Here is a 25,247-nt window from a genome sequence, read left to right as displayed (position 1 = left end):
CCTAGAACATAGTAGCTGCTCAACAAAAGACAGCTCTGCTATGCTCAGTCCTGTAAAATTGGGACAAGTGCTGGATGCAGTAGCAGTGTCTGCTGCCTCAGTCATGCCAGCCATGCCTACACTCAGAGGACTGTAGCAAGATCTGAGCAGCAAAGACTGGAGACATTTATAGTGAAGGCATGGCCAGAATTTAAAGCAGTTGCAACAAATCATTCATTGCCCTCATCATTCCCCCAGCCTAAGAAAAATAAAAAAAGGAGGGGGGTTCTACTGGAAAGAACTGGGGAGCTCCTAACACAAAGGAGAGAGTGCAAATACACTCTGCAAAGAGGATTTAGATACTTTAGGTGAAGATGGCATCAACTTGTCTGAAAAGAGAGGTAGCAAGTGACAGGGCTCCCCCCTAAGTGAAATAAAAATAATGTGCTTGTGATCGTGCCACTGATTATAAATAGTCCATCAGCTCTGCCATGTGTCATCAGCCAAAAATATCATTAGGAAACTTTACATTTTCTGACATACTCTTTAAGAAATACAGAGCTTAGGGTGGCTGCAAAACCAGCTTGAACTTCCCAGGCAATGTTATTGATTTGTGGGCGGCAGCAGAGCCGAAGGGGAGGAAAATGGCAGGACGTCACATGTCAGGAAAGACTGATTACATAAAGCACTCTTTGGAGTACACTCAGACCAGGGCTGGGAGACAATACAGCAAAAAGTCTGCCATGTCCTGGTGACAGGAGCCCACTTCAGCAGCCAAAAAATCTTTCCAACAGCTTCTGTTTTGCTGGTAAATGTCTGTGTTTGTGTTGGTCGTAGGAGGGAACCTGGGAAAACAAGTTGGGTTCCGGATCAGAAAATGGGTGACTTTATTATCCTTTATAGGGTGGAAGTAAAGAGAATCATGAGGAAACTCAATTGCGTTTTTGTCCCCAAAATGGAAAACCCCAAATGACAATACATTAGGATATTCCTTCTGTTTTGGAATAACAGGGTTAGAACAGGAAAGACAGGGGCAAACTTCGCCAGATACGCCCTTCACCAGCCAGAATTAGTAACTGAAGAAGGGGGAGAAAATGTTGAGCACGCTGTAGCTACCGGGGCCCTTCTCTATTTCACTGTGTTATGTGTGGTGTGTGAGTGGTGTGTGTGTATGAGTGGTGAGTGCACGCATGCACACGCACGCACGCACAGGAGAGTAAGAGTTAGAGAATGAGGTGTGTGTGAATGCAAGACCCTGCTACATGTTCTCAGAAAATTTTTTGCAAATCCAAAAATACATGAGACTAATTCATTTGTTTAAAAATATCATTCATCCTAAATTCAGCTTCACCTCATCAAGCCTAGCTAAATTCACCTAATTAAATCTATTTTCATCATGCAAATTTATCAGTCCTATTTACCTTGTATATAAGAGAAGCCTTAAAAATTGCTGTAAAATAGTCTTACCGTTATTTCTTTTAAACAGTCATGCACCAAATTGAGGGGCTTTAGAGGGCATTTTTAAAGTAATAATCTCAATGACAAACCTTATGTATGAGTTCTAGGAAACAGGTCAGACAGAGTCAATCTATCCAACTAAATTTAATTTGTATAAAATTACAATGAAATATGAAAAATATAGACAAAACACTCACCACTTAACTGCACTTAACCACTTAACAATGACTCATTGTACTGATGGAATATATGTGGAAGAATTTATCATGCCTACCAGTGGTGTATGTTCCCTGATATACTATCTTTCTTTCCAATTGTTCATATATTTATGGAAATCTTAAATATATATAGTGGCTATGATTTTTATAGTCTATATTTTATCTTTATTTTAGAACTTTGCTTCAGGAGGAAGGAAAACACACTCAGATTCTAGGAAGGTTCTGAAGGTCAAGTGAAGGAAAGACTCCTGCCCAGCAAGATACGCCATATCTACCCACCTGCCTGTGTAGTCCCAAACCCACCATGACCTTAGTACCTGACTGCAATTAGCACAACCGTGTTATGCTCACCTGCTCTAGGTTTAGAGAGAGACTGCATTTAACGTCAGGAATGAGGGTGCTTTGGGGAAAACTAAAAACTAGATGAACACCGTTTCAGAAAGGAAAGGGATTTTAAAAGATCAGAGATTTTCCTTGATATAAAATAATGAACTGCAAACTCTAAAACAGGACACTGCACTGAATAGGAGGAGAGAGGTGGAAAGGCTTGCCTGTGAATTGAAAGATATGAGATAAACTGGCAGCACAATAAAACTACCTGTGGTTAGCCTAGTTCATGAACAGGCTTCTTTACTTGCTTCTTTGCCATCATAGAAGGAATACAGCTAAGTCTCATAAAAAATATTCAGTGGAGCTAAGCATATTCTTTTAAAACACTCTTGAGAGGATTAAATCCCCAGGTAGAAAATATAAAAACCCAAGCCTCATTTCTTTCAGAAACTGTTTTAGTAGTGAGGGAGAGTAAAATGAGGAAGAATTTTATGTTTTAATTTTGGTGGCAATGTACTGGTGATGGGTTTTGGATTTGCATTTCTGTATTTAAGTTGTACACAGACATAGAAAAATACAAATGAAATATATTCACAAAGAATACCAACACTATTTCTACGAGGACCAAGAGAGCCACCATGCTGGGAAGGCCCAGGGGACCCAGTCTGGAGCCTAGAACTAAGTGTGTCTATCTGCATCCCAGAAATAGATAAGGTTTTTTTTTCTTCTTCTTCTCAAATAGCTTCATCGTCTCCCTTTATCAGCAGCAGCAAGATTTGACCATACAGGTATGGCAACAGTAATTTCAGAACAGAAAATTAAAACAAACTTTATTTTGCTCCCAGTTTATGAGCTTATTTTGATAGCAAGCCAAACATATAAATAAAATCATTGAAGTTATGTTTATTGAATCATCAATAAAGAAAAAACAAAATCATTAAAGACAAGATAAAATATTATAAAATGAAGGCTACCTCCAATATTTAGAAACTATAGTGACTGCCTGCTCCTTGATGCCCAGGTGATCTACAACCCTTACTTGTGACCAGTCCTTGGCAGTCCTGAACAGCAGGCTTGGGTAAGAGGCCCAGTGACCATGAATGGGCAAGAAAGGCATTCTTGGCAGTTTGGGATAGAAACTTAAAATTAGAATGTAGTTTCCAAGGGAAAACTGTTATACATAATGGCTACATTTTTAAGGCGCTCCAGTGTATTTTGGATTAAACAGATTCTTGTTTTTAACAAGCTTTTCTTAAATCTGCACCTGAATATTTCTATTTTTTAAACTGTGCACATGTGCATATACACACACAAAGACACGACGTGTCCTCGTACTACAATGTGGCAATATTTCTCTTCTGTTATAATAATTTCTATACCTAACTTCTCCCCGTAGAAAGCAAACACTTCTCCCTACAAGAACTAGTTTATAAAGTCTGCATACTTGAACATGGTAGGTACTCAACAAATATTTGATAAGGGAACAGATGGATACATACACTTGTACTAATTCTCCGTTGCTGGAAGCACATGACCAGGATGTGTTTATGTTTGGAGGGAGAAGAGGATGAGAGGGGCACCTGGGGAATTCATTTCGTATTTGTGAGAAAGGGAGAACAGGACAACAAGCTGACATCAGGGACTGGAAAACACAAACAAAAAATGTCCTGGTGGGTTCCCCTCCAGCACAGATCAGGTGAAAAATAAAAACCACCCTGGCTCACGTTTCCAAAGAAATCCTGAGTTTCCAAAGTGCCTTTCCACCCATTATGTCGCATTTGAGTCTCCCAATAACCCTGTGGGAGAGAGAGTCATCATTTATAGATGTGGAAACTGAAGCTCTGAGAGAACAGTGATTTGCTCTACTATCCCTGAATAGCTGAAACTGAGTCTAGATCAGGAGTTGGCAAACTGTTTTATGTTTAGGGTGAGACAGTAAATAGTTTAGGGTTGGTGGGTCTTCCAGTCTGTCATGATGACACTGCCATTGTAGCGTGAAGGCTGCCATGTACAATATGTAAACTAATGAGCATGGCTGAGTGCCAATAAAACTTTATTTAGAAAGAAAGAGGCAATGGGCTCAATTTGGCCTTTGGGCCATAGTTTGCTCACCCCTTGGTATAGACCTTTTGACTCCAAATCTAGTCCCCTTTGCCATTACCACAGTTACTCCACTGGAACTAAAGTGTTGTTGACAACTATACTGAGGCCCTGAAATATCTCTGAAGTTGTTTTGAACCACCTGAGAAAAAAGTAAATTACCTTCAATAGTTTGTGTTAAGCACTTTTATTGTATTCAAATGCTAGGAAATGTCACCATCATAGCTGATTATAACCCCTCATTTCCCAGTCATTCTGGATAGAAGTTGCTTTCCCTTGCCTTTGGGGTCCTGGGGGTTATGACAGCAGGACCCTAAATATGACATCTTTATGGCTGATGGCAGCGGCCGAGAAGCTGTCCCCTCACAGGGCTGACCGGCAGGAGTCTCAGCATTTCTGCACTGCCGACCTGCACACATTGCTCTTTCTTTCTCCAAAAACCATCATTCTCCAGAAACCGAACAGCTACTTCCCTCATCTGCAAAGCCCCCAAGGGGGCAGCCAGATGGGTACCTGCTGTTGATGAAACCTTCCGAGTTGAGTAAGGAATTTTTATGGATGTTAGAACCCCTAGCTCAGGCTGAAATTCTGTTCTCAAAGCACGTGATCAAATCCCCAGTCACCTCAAGATCACCTGCAGGGCAGTAATCCACATGCTGGGATAACCTCAGCCAACTTCAAATCCTAGGACTCCCTCCCTGCCAGCCCTGAGATGACTTTCCCTGTTGTCCACTGCCTTGAAATCTACTTCAACACACCCTAAAGAGGGTCAGAGAGCTCTGAGGCTGTTACTGCATGTACTCATGTATGTGTGGCCCAAAACTGTACTTGCTGTTATATCCTTGCTTAATTCATTTAAGCTTCACCAGCCTGTTCCCTTATCTGGAAAAACAGGGATAATCCCTTATCTTCACAATCAAAGGATCACCGTGAGGATTAACTATATTAACATGTGGATGAACAGAAGCTACAGTTTATTCAGTGCCTACTTTGTGCCAGGCACTCTGCTAAGTGGCTTACTAAAATTACCTAATTTAATTCCGTGGGAAATGGGTACCATTAGGCCCATTGTAAAGATAAGGAAAGTGAGGCTAAGAAATGTTAAATAGCCTGCCCCAAGTCAACCAGGAAGTAGGCCTCCAGGCTAGGATTTGAATGAACTCAGGTCTGTGTGACTTCCCAGCTCACGCCTTTTCTCCACAGGGTTTGGTCTCTCTGCAAAGGCACAGCGGTGTCTGGCATCAGGCAAGGACTCAAGGGGATGCACACCCCTTGTGTTGGGAACTCTTCCCCTTCTTCACAGTGACTGGGATAGTTTGAGATTCTAGAGCATCCATGGCTCTGTTCCTTCCCAGCCCACCTCTGTGGGTGTTTACACTTGCTGGACAGTCTGAGTCTCGGATTTTCTCCTGCAAACGCAGTGTTAGTAGAGCGAACTAATCAGAGGATTTATTTTCTTTTGGTAGTCCACACAATTCCCTCAAATTAAGTATGGTTTAAAGTCTTGCTACTCTAAGTGTGATCCCTGTACCAGCATCACTGGCATCACTGGGGATTTGTAAGAAATGCAGCTTCAGCTTATTGCTCTGTGACCGTGGCTAAGTTAAGTGAACCTCTCCACACCCTGATTTCTGAGAAAACTACACATCTCACCCATAGTCACAGGGAAGGGAAGCTCTGACAGGAAAGCTCTCAGGATTTCTTAATATATGCTATTTCTTTTCATCCGCAGATTTTGCATTCTTACTTTGCCCCTTTTTGCTAGAGTAATCTCATCTGCAAAATGGACTTGATATTACTTTTTTCATGGTGTTATTAGAGTATTGAAAGTGATAATGCATGTAAAGTGCCTGGTATATATCAGAGGCTCAATAGATGCTGGTTTCTTTTCTTTCGTCTCCCATGCCCCAGTAGATACTGCCTTACACCGTTGCGTCTGAGGATGCTATCTTCTGAATGAGGTCCCAACCTCCTCAAAGGTAGAGAATGTTTCTGATGCTTTTCTTTCACATTGGAGTACATAGCATGCAATAGGCATACTAATTCCACAAATAACTGACACCTACTACATGCTAGATACTACGAGTGTGCTTCCAATGACCAAGAAATTGTTCCTGCCTTCAGGTGACTTGTCTCACTCCCTCACCCCCCAATCAGAATATCAATTCACTGATGGCGGAAACCAAGTATTTTTTGTTCTCTGCTATGTTCCCAGAGGATGGTGGTAAGAGGTATGGCACGAGATCCCATGAGACACATCTGAAAGACCTGTGGGCTTTAACCTTGAAGGAGAGAAGATTCTAGGGGTGCTCAAAGCCCCTTCCAATACTTGAAAGGCTGCATGGGAAGTCAGGGGTAGGCTTGCTATGTGGTGTCCCAAGGGAAAGAATGAGAATCAGGCAATAGAAGAAAGTGAGGGAGTAGATTTTTGCCTTGATAAGAGGAAGAACTTTCTACTAATGATTTTATAAGGATACAGGCTGCCTTGTGAGGTGGTAAGGGGCCCCTGACTAGAACTATGCAAACAGAGGCCAGATCTACATTTTATCAGGAGATGTTGCAGCAGTTAACAAGATCAATTCATAAGATACCTTCTAATGCTAAGATACAAAGGTTCTAAATTATATTTATTTGAGACCCCATGCTCACAGTTTATCCTGATTTCTAACTGAGAAAATAAAAATAATAGAGAATATTTATTAAGCACCTACTGTGGGCTAAGCACTTTACATATATTATTATTTAAATCTTTACAATCTCTGAAGCAGGCATTTCCATCCCTGTTTTACAGAAGGGGAAACTGAGGCTTCAAAAGGAGAAATAACATACCCAGGGTTATTTGGCTAGAGAATAGTAGCCAGACCCATCTGACTTCAGAGCCTGTGCACTTTCTGCTGTGCCCTGGTTTCTTGAATATGTGCTGATTTGTGTGTTAAACACCTGCCCTGACACAGCACAGTGTGCCTGAGACTTTGAGAGAGCCTGGGTTTTCTAGTACTATCTCCAAGTCTTCATTCTTTCCATTTAATTTCAATATATACCCCAAAGTATCCCATTCCCATCTTCCACATTGGTTGTGTCTGTCAGACTGGATCTGGTAGGTCATAGAATGACAGTCTTGGAAAGGACTTCTAACTATCAATCATCTTTGAGTTTCTTCCACAGATTTGGCAACTGAGGACCAAGGAAGAAGCAAGCAGTTCATGGTCTAGTAAGAAAATCAGAACTGTGAATCAACAACTATAGTAGAGTGTGGCTAAGTGTTGTGACAGTGAGAAGGAGAGAGGGTTTTCTGGAGGATATAATTGAGCTGAAACTAATTTGAAAAGATTGATAGGCGATAGCCAGGCCATAGACAGAGAAGGGCATTCCAGGAGGAAGGGGACAGCTTGAGCATCTATCCCTGGAGGAGAGAAGACTGCTATTCAGTTTATAGCTATCACTTCCAGGAGGCTAGTGCTGCTGATGTCAACCTGAACCGTCAATATCGATTCTAAGTTGAGTGCGCAGATGTATACATGAGATCTCCCCATACCTCTGGCACAGATTCAGGAATCATTTAGACATCTGAAATTTTGAGTGCCTCTGCTCTCTGCCAACAACAAACACTATTAAAAAAAAACAGGACCCAGCCTTCTTATTCTGAATTCCCAAAGTATTTAAAATTACATTGAATCAGTACTTGGTTATTTCCAGAGGCTACATTCTGGCTTCCTAAGTGGATGAAATTTCCCAGTTGAGAACTCATCATGCGGCATCAAGATGATAACAAGCAAAGCACTTGGTCCATAGTGGGCATTCAATATAAACTTGTCGAACTAAATGTATTTCTCAGTGAACCCTAATTTCCTTAGGGCAGGGACATGGGTCTTATTAATCTTGGTACAACCAATGTCTGGCACATAGTAGGCTTTCAGTAAATCCATGTTGAATGAATGAATGTATGAATTCAATAAGCAAATGAATAGTGACAAAATAGTTATCATTTTTTGAGTGCTTACTATGTATACTGAGTGCTTTATTTCTTTTCTTCCAGCTTTACTGAGGTATAATTGACAAATAAGCTTGTAAGATCATACACACTACCATATTTAGAACAGATAAGCAACAAGGACCTACTGTATAGCACAGGGAACTCAGCTCAATATTCTATAATAACCTAAATGGGAAAAGAATTTGAAAAAGAATGGATACTTGTATGGGAATAACTGAATCACTTTGCTGTACACTTGTAACTGTGTATCAACTCTACTCCAAATAAAATAAAAATTAAAAAAATAAAATGTACATCATGATGATTTATATATATATATATGTATATATATATACACATATATAAACACCTTGTGAAAAGATTCCTCCCATCTAGTTAATTAGCACATATTTATCTTTTTTTTTTGCAGTGAGAACGTTTAAATTCTACCTGACTGCTTAATTTGTATCATCTCATCTGCGCCCTAAAACAATCTTACAAGTTAGGCATGGTCACTGCCATTTACCATTGAGAAGTCATGTCCAGAGGCCTCAGATCCCAAGACACAAGTCCCTCTGACTCTAAAGCTCATACAGGCTTTCAATAGAGTTTCCTGATTTCAGAGACGATATCAACCAAACTGTTCCAGTAGATGTAAAACAATACCTCTGTTACTGGGGTGAGGTACTTGGAAATTCAGAGTATATATGATGATTTCCAGGAGTCCCGAAAGCAGGAAGGACCAGTTACAAAGCTACACTATTTTATAAAGAAAGCCAACCAACCAGTTCTCAAAGGAGTGTTTTTAAAAAAACTTACTCTTTTGGTTTGTTCTATAAAGTAAGTTGCTCCAAGTGACAGATCTTCAAACATACACTTCAATAATAAGCCTCAATAAATGAAAAAACTGAACTAATCTGAACCTTATTTTTCTTCTGCCTGTTCAGGAAAGAAAGGAGATTCACAGGATAAAAAGCTAGTATCAAGTACTTAGACTTAGTTAAAAAAAACCAAAAGGAAAAAATATTCTAGGTAAGGTATCAGGGAAAATAGAAGCCCCAGTGACAACTAGCTTACCTTCAGCATTTATCACACAAAAAGAGATGTTCAGACTGATGACCCTGGGGCAATAAGAGATTCTTAATAGAAGCAACATTAAATTAAATTATGTTCAGAATACTCTTACAGACAGGAAAGAATAGTCACATATTTAAATATTTTTAACAAGGGTCAAAACAAAAAGAGGAGGAATTTGGCAAACTCCCAGCTAGCCAGAGAAATGAACTAGAATTCTTAACTCTTGATTGGCTTACTCTCACGTGAAACAGACTTCTCCATGTCAGACAGACAAGACATTCCCCCTAGAATGGATGTGAACCAACAGGTGATTCCAGAACTGCAGCTGATGTCAGAGAAGGGTTTAGCAACAAAGGAAGAAGAGGCAGAAAAAGTTATCAGGTTAATACTAATTATATACACTGTAATCAGCCTTTGGGAAAAATGAGATTGTCTATGGGTGAAATGTCTGTGGGTGAAAGGAATTGCTGTATTTAGGCACAAAGAAAATTACTTCCAAAACTCCCATCAGACACTATTCTTATAAAGGGCAGGTGGAGGCTCCTGATATCATATTGGGATTTAAATTAATTAAGATAAGTTATGTGAGAGGGCTTGGCACAAGGGAGATGTTTCATAAATATTAACTGAATATAAATCTATTAAAATTGCCTTTATTCGAAGTAAAAGAAAATTCATGGCTCTCAGCGAAGGAGGTGAGATAAATAACTGGTCTGTGCAAAGCTAAGTCAGGATGTCAAATATGAGTTGCAGAAGAATTTTGTCTGAAAACCTTTACCAGTGTCTTTTCTGAACTAAGGGCATGGGGTTCTCTGGCCTTGGACTTAACCACTAACGGCTGTGTGGAACTCCCCGTCCCTACCATCAAGTTCAATGATAGTGAAGTACCATCAGGAAGCTCATGACTGTGGTCTGAAAGCTCAGTTTGGCTCCAACAAATGTTGAAAAAGAAAGAAATTCCCCAGATGCATGAAAAAGAAAAGAAATAAGAAGCAAAAGTGTATTTTCCCTTTTCTTCACCATTCAGCTTACAGTTAGGAAATAAGACAAAATAAAGAAATCAAAAGCCAAGAACAAAAGAATTCACACAGAAATGGGTCTGTGGAGTAAGAATGGAGGAGGGAAGCCATCTTCTTTTGTTATTTTTTTTTAAAAGCTAAGGGCTTCTGGGGGAATGGCTGCACCAAGCAGGTGTGACCAGCTTCATTACACCGAGTCAAATACCTGGGAGAGGTGAAAATGAAGGAGTGCCTGGGATCTGTGTGAGGATCACCAAATGTAAACACCTTCTAGTGGCTCAGCTCTTTCAGGTGATGGAAAATGAAACGTCACCCTGACAGTCAGGAGACCAAACGAACCCATAATTTAAATAATTCCCAGAACATACCCAGTACTCAATAATTTTCAACAAAAATGCCTAGTGTGTGATGGGACTTTGCTGGTGCTAGAGAGATGGACCCATATGGCATCATCTTCCGTCCCTTTTGGGAGTCGGTAACATTTTCCTGGGACACCAAGGTCTCCACTTGCCCATCCACATGCAGTAGATGACCCCACCTCTTTCTTAACAAAAGAAATGAGGTCATCAGGTAGTAACTGGCTCAAACTGTCTTCTTCCCTTCTACCTGGAAAACTTATCCCTAATGGAGCTCCATTTCTCTCTCCTGGCTAAGAAGGTACAGTCCATAAACTGCTGGAGAAGAAAAGCTTCTTTGGGTAATGTTACATGTTATATACCATTCTTTTAAAGATTTATAACACACATTAGCACAGACTCAGAGAAGTAGTGATAAAAAGAAACCCCTGTATAACTTGGTTTACTTCAGTTTCCCAAACTCATGCGGTCACATAACCTATTTTAAAAAACATATTACCTATTAAATACCTTTGGGAAAGACTTTTAGATGGGATTCCCAAATGAACATTACTCTTTCAAACAGGACTGAATACTGTCTCAAGATATAATTACCCTAAGGTGGGGGGGGGGGTGTGGACCCCGACTCTGAGCTACAGTTCCTAAGATACCAGAGGCGCCAGCAGAAAACAAGGAGACCAAGCCAGAGAATACCACTGTGATAGTCCATGATTCTGTTTCTCAGAAGACATCACACAGACTTGCTTCTGGGATAATCTAGACACAGGACAGAAATGCACAGTGGGGAGGGGGTCAGACATTGGTGTACATATTCACATGTTAGTACACATTGTACAAGTCTGGTTCTAGCTTGCTGTGTATCAGTAGTCAGCATGAGACGAGCTCAAGGTGTTTCACTAGGAGAACCAAAGATCCAGAGGAAAAACAAAACAAAATTGTGTGTGGCTATGTGGACCCCAAGCAGGAACACACACTTATAGGTATGTACATACAGGCATACACATGAACACTATCTATATTTAACTAACTAGGCATACAACCCTGGGAGGCAGTACAGTACTGTAGGTAAAAATAGAGATTTTGGAGTCAAACAAACATGGGTTCAACTTTTCCCTGCCACTTAGAAGCTGTGTGACCTGGGACAAGTTACTTAACCTTTCTGAGTCTGTTTCCTCACCTGTTAAATAGAGCAAATAATACCTACACCTCGCAGAACTGCTGTGAGAATTATATATGTCAGGTGCTGTTCTGAGTGTTTTACATATACTGATGCTCACAATAATCCTATCAATATCCCTATCTTACAAATGAGAAAACCGAGGCGCAAAGAGAGTAAACATTTTCCTGTTATACAGCTAGTAAGAGGTGAGGTTGGGATGCATACAGAGGCAACTAGCTCTTAATCACTAGGTCCTCCTGCCTCACACAATCCTGGATTATAGTAGGTCCACGATATTCCCCTGGAAGACACAGACACACATACACAAATATATAAACACCCTACACCTCCTCTTCCTCTCTGGCTTTTCAAATCTGCTGTGTTTGTCATTAGTTTATTACACGATGCAGTTCAAGTGGGCAGCATGCAGACACCAGCTTCCCAAACACAAGGATCCTGTGTGGCTGCTCAAGGAACAGAAGAACAAATTCAACCCTGAGAAATGTTAGTTCATTCTGAACGATGACTCACAGCCGCTATTTTCACAAACAGCCTGCTAATTAAACTTTCTTATGAACTCTGCTAACCAATTTTTCCAATGCATGGAGAAAAATCATTCATTATAGACCGGAATCCAAAATCTAATATTAAAGTGCAAGTAGGATCTGTGGCATTGTAATTTGATCAGCTTGAGCATTAATAACAGTTACACACTGATGTCTGAGAGAGGTAATCAGCTTTTGTTGAGATGTACGCAGATAACTGAGCAAAACATTTGGAAGGCAGACTAGAAAGCAAAGCTAGCTTATCACAGGGGTTTTAGTATTTACTTTGCCCTCAGAAATCCCCTGCCTACAATATCCTATCTTCCAGGTGACCACAGTAATAGCCTGAATTGGTAGAGCACTTTAACGACTTACTGACACATCAGCAGTTCATCTGATGTCACAACACACAGTAAGGTGGAAAGAGCCAGTGTTATCCCCATTTTATGCACAACAACCCGAGGCACCCAACGGCTTGATCCACTGCAAGCCCCAGAGCTAGAGCTAGAACGAGAACTTGGTGGATCTTTCCATTTCTTCATGTTGCCACTCATAAAAGTGGCCTGATTTTTAAGACAATCTCAGAAACCATCCTGACATTTTCAAATATTGAACTAAAGGCTTTAATTTACAATCTTCCAGAACCACTAAAACTGCGTTAGTAAAGTGCATTATTACTGTAGCTATTTCTGAGGCTTACTGGGATACATCCTACACAGCCATGTTCACAACTCAGGATGAAATAGCAGAATGCAGGGAACCCTCTCTGTGAAGGACTCCTATCCCATTTGGCAGCAGCATGTGGTCAGACAGACACAGGTACACAGACAGCTTGGCCACCTGCCAACTGTGTGACTTCAGGTCAGTCATTTTAAACTCCATGAGCCTTGGTTTCCTCATCTGAAGAATGGGGTCACCATTACCTCTTGGGGGCAAGGTCAGGATTAAATGAGATAACAAACATAAAGTGACCGGCTTCTAGCAGTACTTAATAAATCTGAGTTCCCATTCCATCCTCCTGCCTTCTCCTACTTGGTCCTTGGAATTACATACTGGGGACTGAACCAGGACAGAAATCCACTTTCCCACTCCTCTCCACTCCTCTTCTTTTGTCTGTTTGTTGGCCCAGTGGTAGAACACTTAGAAGAGGGAAGGAGTTATGGGATAGAAGGGGCCCCTCACATTTACAGGTTGTTTTAGTTTACAAGTGTCTTTATCTGTCATCTGGTTTGAACTCACAAGTACTATCCAAAGAAGGTAGGGTAAGGATTTATCTTTTTACTGTATATTGAGAAAATGGAGGTCCAAGGGAATACAGTGACTTATGCAAGGCCATGCCTACATCAATTAAGTGTGTGTGTGTGGAGGAGGGGGGTTGTGGTGTAGGACTTTGACTGACATCTGTCTCACTTCTGGTTAGTCCAATGCACTGCATCTGGTATTTTTGACCAGGAAGTTTGTGTGTGTGTGTGTGTGTGTGTGTGTGTTGGGGAGTGTAGAGCTCTTGGGTAGTGCTCATTTCTTTTGTACTTAAAGGGCGGCCTGTCTCATTGGGAAGGCTCCACTGACTGGTGAGGGGCACTGGGAAGAGAAAAGGCAGCTGAGGACTAGTTGCAGTTTCCAGGGTCAGGACCAGGAAGTGAGAGTGACATTCGTTTTTTCCTCTTTCTTGTCCAGCTCAGGGTCCCGGACAATGGGGAACCTGCCAGGATTCAGTGTAGGAACCCTCACCAGGGAGATGGAAGCAGAGGACTGACGTTCCTGTGTGCCCAACCTTGGGAGTGAGGGGGAGGGGGAAGACTGCGGAGACTCAGAAGCCACCAAGACCTCAGTCCAGGGCAGCAGGCAAAGAATCTCGCTTCAGGACGCCTCCTTTGGCACACGGTCTACACCCTATGTTAATAAAAACAGGGACTCCACTCAGGCAGGTTCTCTGTGTGGCTGCCTGCTCTGGCTGTAAAAAACAGGTCGATCAATCCAACATGGATTTAATTTGAAAAAAGGAAAACTCTATGTATGTGATTTCAGGCTTCATATCCTATCCTGTAGTAGAGCTGGCAATGGGCTCCACGATCAGAGGCTCTAGTGAGTGTGGTGGGAAGGGGAGCAGCGCTGAGATCCTGGTTACCATTTGAGAAGGGGATCAAGGTTGTCACCAGCCATATTTCCTTGACATAAAGAAAACACAGATTAGGGGGCCAGGTGGTCTGTTACTTCTCAGACAAGTCACCTAGTGACATATAATTTACAAATTTTCTCTCTGGTCTCCTTTTACCATTCTACACCCATTTCCCTTCTACCTTGTTTTTTAAAAAAATCTATGGCTATTTTAATTTTAGCTCTTTTCCATCTCATAAGCCAATTCAAATCCTTTTTGGATCAAATGGCATATAAATAAATAAGGAGGCAGGACAGGAAACAAGCCAAGAAAATAAAAAAGAGAGGAAGAAAAAGAATGGAAAATAAGAAGCCAAATGTTTTCTTCTTTGGGGTGCACTGGCCTTATCTGTAAAGTAAGTATAGACATTGCCTATATTGGCTACTTTAATAGGGTCAGAGGAGGTACTGAATATAAAAATCTTTGAAAATAAACATGAAAGGCAAATATCAGGGATTATTAAGTATATATTTTATGCTCATACTACCAATAAAATGATTTAATCTGATTTAAGACGTTTGTGATGAGAAATTCTATTAGCAGCCATAGGAGTTAGGGTAATTACCCTAATTAGCTGCATCCACTTAGTGTAAATGGTGACTTGTTCCACCAGACATCCAACTACAAAACAAGGGCCAAGCAGAAAACCAAACTTATAAATCAGCAAGAAATTGAAGTAGGTGGAAAGAGAGTCACTCAGAGAACATGGCCCTGACCTCAGCAAGAAAAATAATGATTCTCAAATCACAGACTCCATGGGAAGTCTGCAAGTTGTCCACCTCCTGTGTTAGGTCAGGTTATTTATTAGCAAAGTAGAAGGAACACACTTCGGAGTCTGACAGACTTGGGTTCAAATCATAGCTCCAGAACTTATTAGCTATGGCCTTGGATAAATTACTTAAACTCTCTGAACTTATTTCATAAACACAAAGGGGGTACTAACAGAGTAGTCTTGACTATTCTATTCATTATCCCTTGAAGATATCTCTGAAACTTGGCTCAGCTGTATACTGGTCTGTGTACACAGACTACGATCTACTCTCTACCAGGTTCAAGGCTTGCTCCTATTTGATACTTGCTCTGAGAACCCCAGCCCACAGTGATCTTTTTATCCTTTGAACACCCATAGCTGATGTTTTCTTCATCTTCATTCAGCAGAGGCAGGTAAGGTAATAGAAGGACCATAGGTTTTGCACTCTCCAGCTAACGGACTCTAAGCCTTGGCTTTCTTATCTGTAAAATGGGGACAATACCACTGACCGTGCATAACTGGTACAAAGCTTCAATGAGATAACATATACGGCATGCCTAGCACTGTAGCTGACACACAGTAGGCAAACTTCCAACTTCATTGTTCTGTTATGCATCCTTTTGTGCTATCTTTCCAATGAAATTAACAGCTAGGGCCAGGAAAGGTGAGTTTGGGCTTTGGTGAAAAACAGAACAACCCCCCCGCCCCCCCCTCCTCCCCACAAAACAGCAGGGTGGCACCACCTTTACGCATCATAAGCAGGCTCCCAGCCCCTCCCAGACCTGCAGGCTGCTGTAGGGTCCTGCGATTTGTCCTGGCCTCCCCCACTCACTGGCCCTGCTAGCAGCAACATGTGGGCACAAACTATGTCTTACCCTCTTAAGCTTCCTCACAGAACCTGATACAGAATTTAAGAGAAGAGAAGGAAAGGAAATAACATTTATTTGGCCTGAGGGAGCAGACACTAAATAAATATAATTGGCCGATTGAAAATGTTTTACAAATGTAAAAGCCTTATACAAATATATGGCCTCCATCTGAATTTTATCTTCTTTCCAAACTAGAAATATCTTCTCCCATCAAAGCTCAATTTGGGGCCGTAGAAAAAACAAAAATGCAACTTAAAAAGATCTTTAGTTCTGACAAGGAATAAAAGACAGGTAACAGAGTTCATCAGTTAAGAGCAGTAAGGGAAATGTGGAATGGGGGCAGGGTGGAGGCAGAGTGAAAAAAGAAATCACCACTACCACAGCTCACAGAAGACAAGAAAAAAAATGAATTTCCCATTAACACATTTCAGAAAGCACTTTCCTCCTACCCTGAAGCTGACGAATTACATTTTTAGATAATGTGTGGAAATTTCAGTTTGACATTACCTTTCTGCTTAGTTCCTAGTCTCAATCAACCAGGTCATTTTACAGAGAAGGGGGAAGTGAGTAAGTGAGTGTGTGTGTGGTGGGTGTGTTTATGTGTTGGGGGAAGGAGGGGTGGTTAGTGAACAAGGAATTGGTCTTATGAACCAAAGAGTCAGCTAAAGTACGGGAATAGAAAATCCTTAAAATACCCAGTCCTGATTCACATCCTAGGTAAAAATCCTTTGAGACGTCTCTCTTGGGATGTGAGAATATTTTCCTACGGGTTATCTGAGTTCAGAAGCAGGGCAGAACCCTCTGATTTGGAAGGGAAGATGAAGGGAAAGATAGCCAGGGGGCAAAAGGAAAGCATACCTGGTCTATAACCCTGCCTACTGCCGTCCTGGGGAAAGAAATGTGTCGAAAGAAACAGATTGTGCCTGCACAAACTCTAAACCTCACAGCTCCACTCAATTGCCAACCTGTCCTAATTAGAAAGGATGGGAGGTCTCTGATTGCCCTTGATGGGTGTGTAAGAGGCACAATGATTATATGGCTTACTGTCTGCACTTAACATTCTGACGTTCTCTAAGTTCCCCTTAATAAAGCAGACCCTTATTCTCCTGTTCCGTAACTGCATTAGTTTGCCAAATCTTCTCCATACCTAAAAATTTTCCATTCACCTCCAATAATAATCAACCCCCTCCCCAAGTCAACAACTCAAAATTCTTTTATTCTTCTTTGTGGAATATGTATAAAATGACTGCAGGGAGGTGATAAATAAAATAACAGATGCAAATCTGCCTGATTTTCCTCAGAATTCAAGAGGCACATTGTACTGTACCAAGTACATTTTCAAAATCAGCAGCAAAATATGCTGGTAAATGCTACTATTTCCTCTACTCTTCCCATCGTTAACGAATATCCCTCTGATGTGCATGTAGCAAAGTTCATTTAGCTAATCGATATCCTGGGATTTTCTTGGATATGCATAATTGAGGCTGGGTTTTAAGTATGCTTAAACTTAAGGCAGCATCCATTTCAATACGGTGCTTGCAAGATAAAAAAAAGGAGAACACAGTGAGGGGTATTTTGTGAAGAGAGAATCTGAAGGTAAAAACCACTCCAAGTCTGTGCTTCCTTGTTCAGGTAAGCAGCAACCTGCTTAATTTAAGAACACTGGCATTAGTGAGAGAGTGGCATGGACATATATACACTACCAAATGTAAAATAGATAGCTAGTGGGAAGCAGTTTCATAGCACAGGGAGATCAGCTCGGTGCTTTGTGACCACCTAGAGGGGTGGGATCAGGAGGGTGGGAGGGAGGCTCAAGAGGGAGGAGATATGGGGATATATGTATACATATTGCTGATTCACTTTGTTATACAGCAGAAACTAACACACCATTATAAAGCAATTATACTCCAATAAAGATGTTAAAAAAAAAGGAAAAAAAAAAGAAAAACACTGGCATTTATTTAATTCAATGCATAGCATGCTATTTTCCAAAACAAAAGATTTTGAATTCTAATTATATTTTCCCTGTACTAAAAGTTCATTCCCTAGGCAATGTAAGCTGAATTGGTTTGTGAAGGGGAGATGTCAGTTTAGTATTTTCAGGGAAACTGCCAGAAATAAACTATAATGGGATAACTCACAATTAGTCAGACAGCCAAGAGTTTAAGTCCCAGCTCCCCTACTTGGGAGCTAAGTCACCTTGGGCAAGTGACTCAATTGCTCCTAAGTCCGAGTTTCTTTGACGGTAAAATGACTGTCTTGTGGATTACGTGAAACTCCATTTATTGATCTCAGCACAATGCTTAGCACATAGTAAGTACTCAGTAAACATTGGCTATGATTATGAATCTCCAAGAAGTCCCAATTTACTATTTAAATGAGCAACTATATTTAAAGCTTTTAATATAGTGCCCAGAACACACAGAAGGCACACAAGAACATACAAAAGCTGCTGCTATTATTTTTATTCATCTTTGCTGGGTGCTGTCAGAAATTATACTAATAAAACTTACCCTAGGGCTGAATTCACATTTCAGGAGTGAATTCAAAGCGCTTTCATATTTTAGGATTTTTTTCAGCACCTTTTATTGTTTATAAAGTTATCTTAGAAGGAAAACAATTAAGTTCTCGTAGTGTCCCTATTAGTCGTTCCTTGTAAGTATATGAGGTAACATGAGGTAACCCACAACCCTCACTCTCCTCTCCCTCTTTAACCCAAGGGACTGTATCACATGTAATGCCTCTTGGTCTTGATGCTCTAACAGACACAGCCCCCTGTCCAAGCCCCCCACTGCTGTAGTCCACACTCCACATCTTACCTCCTGAGAGGGACATACAGGATTATTAGCACTTTCACAAATCCGAGAAAGAAGAGAAGTTACCCAAGGTCACTGAATCAAAACTGAGATGGTTCCTTTAATTAGAGATGTGATTCTACATACAAAGCCTGTGGCAAAGAATTCACCCTGATGTCTCCAGTAGCGAAGCATCTTTTTTGCCTTATTCTGCTCTTTCCACTAAATGTTAATATTAATTAAGCCAAAGATGTGTTATAAAGGAAGAAATGAAGAGATGGATTAGAGGTGTGATTTAGGAAATGTTGTCTTTGTCCGTTGGGGTGCAACTCTAACTGTCTTGATGTTTTTGTATGCTTAGCTTCACTTGGCAATGCTGCTTCAATATAAAACTACCGCTTCCAAAGAGGCACGTCCCGGCTCTACTTCCTTTGTCCAAAGCACAGAGGAATAAAAAAGGCTTTTGTTCTTAGACTGGAATTTTAGCTCCATTCCTTTGCTTTTCTTCCCTCTACCTAAATCCTAACCCCATCTTTCAACCACCGCTGCCCCACTCCAGCCAATAGCTCCAGCTAACACAGACTTCACCCTTTCTCAGCCATCAACAGCCCGCATAATCTATTCCATATAGCGGTCACTCCATATATTCAGTTTTATAATCGATAGTGTTCAGTTTGGACCACCTTGTCCTCAAAACCCCCGCTTCAGAGCTCTCACTTGCCTGAAATGGACAGAAAACTCCTCTTAAAAACTGCATTGTATGGGCACATGGAGAGTGACATCAAGTAAAAATATAATTCTTTTTTTTTATCTCTATGATGCAAATAATCACACAATCTAGACAGGCAGATCAAAACTATTTGTTGTTGTACACTGATTTATTTCTGGCGATTTTTCTTTGTTACTTTTCCCCATGCTTTCTCTATTCCTTTTGGAGAGAAGTGATAACAAGAGAGACAAATATAAAAATGCAATTTAGCATTCCAGCTGTTCTGGCTTTAAGACATACCCTGAGCCGCCTAACTCTATCCTGGTTCAGCCGTATGTTTCCTCCCCTAAAATACTGATCATCTAGGAACCTGGATTCAGAAATGCAATCTCAAAGCTTGAAAAGCAAAAAGGCAACAACAACAACAAAAATAATATGAAACTAATTCAATTATCTGCAGTCCACGGGAATAATAGAATTTTTACCAGGGGTTTGGTGTTCTTTGCCTGAGTTCCACAGTTGCATAAATCATTGTGGGCCACATGCCACTTTCCTTCCTCTCCAGCAGCAGAGGCTGCAGGTGGATGGAGGAGAAAAATAAAGGACATACCTTCCAGAGCCTCCTTGTGTTCACAGCTGCACACAAAAGCGACTTGGGACACACGTTTTCTCTCCCTGGTACCTAGATTATCCTGATAAGCAGCCTTTCCCAGTTGGAAAAAGAAAATCTAGTATCTCTGAGAAGATATTAACAGAGATGTCCAAAAGCACTGTGAGGGAATCTTAAACCTGGCACTGTCAGTAAATTTGGGTCTCCACTGAAGGCGGAGTTATATCCCCAGAGGATGATAAATATTGTTATCTTTGCCCCCCGTTATACACAGGAGTATTGTTTTAAGCCATGGTGCATTAGGTGCATTAGGTGCAGAGCATGGCCAGCAACTGGTACTCAGAGGAACCCAGTGTTTCATTGGGTTGTGGGGTGAGGGTTAGCAGGGATCTTCAGGTACCACAGGCAGGGGCACCCCGCACATGCTTCCACATAAGATCACGCTTTTGGAAATTGGGGGTGAATCCCAGTTCTACCACCTGCTAATAGCTGTGCTGTCTGGGGAAGTTACTTAACCTCACTAAGCTTCCGTGTTTTCATCTAAGAAAATGTAGGCTGTTTTTAATGTTAAGTGAAATAAGGTATGTTCAGTGCCTAGCAAGTACCTGGCATAGAGTAAGTACTTGACAAATAATAACAAGTATGTCCTCAGTACCACAACACTTAAGTCCATGCCCAAATTCAAACGGAGAATTCGTTGACAACCCATAGCCAGGAGTGAAGCCAGCCTACTGGCAACACCATTAACAGTTTCTCTTTCCCTCCCTCCCTTCCTTCCTTCCTTCCTTCCCTTCTTCCTTCCTCCCTTCCTTCCTTCTTTCCTTCCTTCTTTCTCTCTCCCTCCCCCCACCACCACCTCGCCCCCTCTCTTACTCTCTCTCTCAATTTTAGAAGTCAGAACCTTCTAAGGGAATCTATTACATTCTCTTAGGGAGTGGTTTAGGCTGGAAAATCTTAATCTTGAATTCTTATCTCTTTGCCACTTCCCACCCCCCAAATCCTCCCACTGGATATTTAGAACTCCTTGTAAACTTCACAGGATCAAGATGCATTGAGATCTGTAGGAGGTGTTGGAGGAAAAGGGGGACTGGGGATGTTAAAAATCAGGGCAACAAAAATACCGATGATGTCATTTACCCTGACTTCTGAACCACTAGCAGCAGCCTTTTAACTTGGCTGGTGTGAAACCTCACCTCTCCCAGCCTGCGTTATCACTTAACCCCAAATGCAGGCCTCAGAGCGTCTTCCATCAGAGCGATCCCCACTCCTTCCCCGCCTCCCTACAGCCCTATCTCTCCCTCCTTCTCTGACTTTTAGCGTAGCCAATTAAACCTGAACAACGGGTGGATGGAGGAAATATGCTGCATCTATGGAATGGTACAGCAGGGACCAGTTTCACTGTTAATTTAAAATGCTAGAATTAATTAGGTAGTGTAAATGAAGAATTTAATAAGCACTCTTTACAACCACAAGTTCTACTTTTATTAAACACTGCTACCAAATGAGGGCAAATATCTCTGGTCCCTCTATATTTCCCTGCCTCATTCCCATAAGTTCTCTGCAAATAAAATTTTTTTCCCCCCTGAATTTAAAAAAATGCATAATTATAAATTTATGCCTGCATTGTATTTCTGCTTTCAACCCGTAAGCTTCTTCTTTAAGCTCAGATGCTACTGAATGTCTCTGCTTGTGCTGGAGAGGGTGCTAAACAAACCAAAGTTGACAATTTTGGTTTTGTATACCAAATTAAAGGCTGTCTTCGAAGCTGTCACTCTTATTCAAATACACTCAGTGAACTACCAAATTAGCATTCTTTCAGTAAAGGAATCTGCTTGTTTAAACATGTGTCTTTAGAAAACAAGGAACAACACCACGAATCAGTACTTCTCAAAAATCTTGCTATAGTTCTAAAGGAACTCTTTTGAAAAGGTGATTAATAATATTCACTAATATAGCTGGCAGAGTCCCTATTTAGAAGGTAAGGCTACACCAAAAATACATTTTCTATACAGGAGTGGGAGGAAGAATCATATGGTTAACTGGTTTTAATTTGGTTTGAATTATCATCCTATTATATAAAGATTCTTCAGGAATCTAAACATTGGCTTTCTGAGAGCACAGGCAGTTCTGTCAAAGGATGGATGATCCAGGGCTCTGGGATAAGAACACCAAAGCCCTGGCCCATTTGGAGACCTTGATAAAATTTCTCTGTTCTAGCCATTCTCCTTGAAACATACTAACTGTACCTATAATAATAACACCTTCCCCCATTACTGAGAGACTGCTATGCAATAGGTATTGTGCTAGGCAGTATATATCCAGTCTCTCATTTAATCCTCACAATAAGCCCTTTGAGATAAGTATTCTTTTCCAATTTTACAGAAGAGGAAATTATGTTTAGAGGGTTATGTGACTTACATTTTCGACAGTTATTTTAGTTTTATGATTTTGCAAAATACTTAATATAAATGGGGGACAAATTAACAAGTGAATTAGAAGAACTGGAGAATATATATAGCTACACGCACATAAATACACTGGATTCTCTGATTTAAAAATCAAGATAATGTATCTCTGTATTTTAGAGTTTCCTTTTTCTTATATAGGTCAGCTGCTCTTCAATTAAACTGTCCAGAGAGAGGGAAACAAAAGTCAACACCCAAAAATGACAAATATTCAAAGCTGAGTGTGAATGATTTTAGGACGGCAGCATCAGAGAACAGTAGCTGCACTGCTGTCACTATGTAGTCCAGTATTTTTCTAAGAAAACATTCCCACTTCCAGAAGGATTACAAGGAAACTACCCCCAGCCCCAGCCCCAAAGGACAGTAGCGTCAGTATCTGGCAAACATTAAGTCCTCAATAAATGGCTGTCAGTTAGAAAAAAATCAGAACCTAAAACTTTCAAGTATTGAAGTATAGGGTATTGTTTCACTTTCAAGTAAAAAGTCTCTGACTTCTCAGAGAGTATCTTCACAACAAACAAATAAATAAGATAAAATACCTTCATCAAGCATCTCCCTCCTACTACAGGGTAGTTTTATTCCAGAATGATCTGCTATCCTTGGGGCCTATTTCTCCCAGGCACAATGGGCAGTTGTGACCACAATGGCCCCCTTTAAAAGACAGTCTCAGATACATGGAAGAACACTGGACACATGCAAACCAAATGTTTGAGAGGAAAGGGATAAATAGATAAGAACTGGTATAGGGAGGGCAGAGGGCAGAACTGAGAACTAAAGAACAAAGGGTAGGGGTGGCTGATTAAGAATAAAAGAGGACACAGCCAAAGGATTATTTCACATAAACTAAAGCTGAGGAAGCTCCAAAATCTTTATCTGCTTCCCAGTCTTACCAATTTGCAATATGGTTTCGTGTAGTATACATACGCATATGAGTTTATGACTGTGTACCCACGCTGACCTTGAATGCAGGATACACGCTGCAGACACTCAAAAGGCATCACCACACATATGCATTTCTGCTAAGATCTGCACATCTAATGGAACAACGCAGCTGTGAATCCCAAGCCTAGAATATCGAAGAAGAGCATACCTGTAATTTTGTCTCTCACGAGTTTGCAGGATTCTATTTCACCAATGCTCCCAAAGAGACTCCTGAATTCCTCTTGGGTCATATTCTGGGGTAAATAGTTGACTATGAGGTTGGTTTTGCTGTCATCTGTGGCTGCCCCTGTCTGCATGGGAGAAGGACAGTTTCTATTGTTGCTGGAGGGTCCATTGCTTGTATTGGATGTCGGGCCATTTGACACCTGAGGCTCCATGGTGCTAATTATCTAAATAAAAATAAAAATAGTAAGCCTTTTGATATCTCAAAGACACAAAGTCTCTTTCAAGATTTTATTTTATTTTTTGTAAAGAAAGAGAACAAGATAAAGCAGGATGGAGCAAAAGAGATGGGGTTGTGAACACAGCCAATTTGGAAACATGTTTTTAACCAAAATGTTAAACTCCCCTTGCTATTTTTAGGCCAGCCTGTAGATTTTGAGCACAGACTAGAACGCAGTGGGAACTCTCCCATTATTTTGTTAATGAAAAGCTAATTCCTGTTTTCATTACACAATCACTCTCAGAAATGTATACTTAAGCCACACCAAATTATAATTAAAATGTAAAGTAATAATCATGATTAAAATTATAGTTCCATTAAAGCTGAAAAAGCTAAATATAGAGGGCTATGCTCACAAGTTCAAATACAGTACCTGTTTATTAACTGTCTCATAAAGTAAAATGACATTAAATTAAGTGGGGTTGTTCCATATGGGAAGGGTTTAGATTTTCACTGATACTTAATACTGATCAAACTTCAGATTTCATAAAGGCATGCTGGGGAGCTACAAAGTTATCTAATAATTTTTCTCCCCAGCGCCTCTGTTACTATTTCTCCTGGATCTCAAATAAAATTAAAAACATGAAAGAAAAGTTCTCTCTAGGTCTCCACTTTAAGTCTAGCACAGCCCCAGGCTGTCCTCTCACACATTACTTAAAAAGGACTTTCACTGTACCTAAACAGTTAATAAAACAAATATTTCCACGAATGTGTGAACTGTTTGAGGCAGCATGCATGGAAATAAAAGAGATCAGTCTCAGTCTCTACCCACAAGGGGCTTACAGTCCACAGAGGACACAGAAGGCAGATGGCTACAGTAGGACAATGGGCCTGTAACAGAGGAGCAATTAAGCCTGCTTAAAGGATAGGGGCATTCAGGAAAGTCCCAAGAAGATATTGATAGAATAAGGTTTCACATGAAAAATGGGTTTAAGCTCATGGAGCCAGGTCCTAAAGATGCCTTGTATAGAATGACAAACATGGAGAATCACAAAACTACAGAGCCAGAAGTCACTTCAGGGAATAAAATTCAGTTCAAAACTCTCATGTTTGAGATGAATTCCAGAGACATCCAGCAACTTCTCTGTCATCACAGGAAAGTGGGGCAGAGTCTGGGCCTGCATCTAGTTTTCCTGGCCTCAGATGCAGCTCATCAGTCCCACTTTTCCATTCTATCCCAGCACCATCCCTTATTCATCCTTCATGATGTGGTTTCTGTCTTACGTGAAATTGACCATCAACTCCTTGGAAATGGAATCATGCTCTGCCATTCCCTAGTTGTGGGACCTTGG

The 25,247-nt window shown here is 40.8% G+C and overlaps 1 protein-coding gene across 4 annotated transcripts in view; it reads right to left on the bottom strand.

Moving 5' to 3' along the window:
* ELAVL4 (ELAV like RNA binding protein 4) overlaps window positions 1-25,247 on the bottom strand; it is a 79,048-nt gene that overhangs the window by 24,017 nt on the left and 29,784 nt on the right. For all 4 annotated transcript variants that reach the window (XM_007164485.2, XM_007164484.2, XM_007164486.2 and 1 more), the window contains exon 2: window positions 23,662-23,902. In XM_007164485.2, coding sequence (XP_007164547.1) covers window positions 23,662-23,902 — 241 coding nt within the window. The remainder of the gene's footprint in view (window positions 1-23,661; window positions 23,903-25,247) is intronic.

This window comes from Balaenoptera acutorostrata, chromosome 1 (genome assembly GCF_949987535.1).
Source record: "Balaenoptera acutorostrata chromosome 1, mBalAcu1.1, whole genome shotgun sequence".
NCBI lineage: Eukaryota > Metazoa > Chordata > Mammalia > Artiodactyla > Balaenopteridae > Balaenoptera > Balaenoptera acutorostrata.
This window is presented reverse-complemented; position numbering and strand designations above follow the sequence as displayed.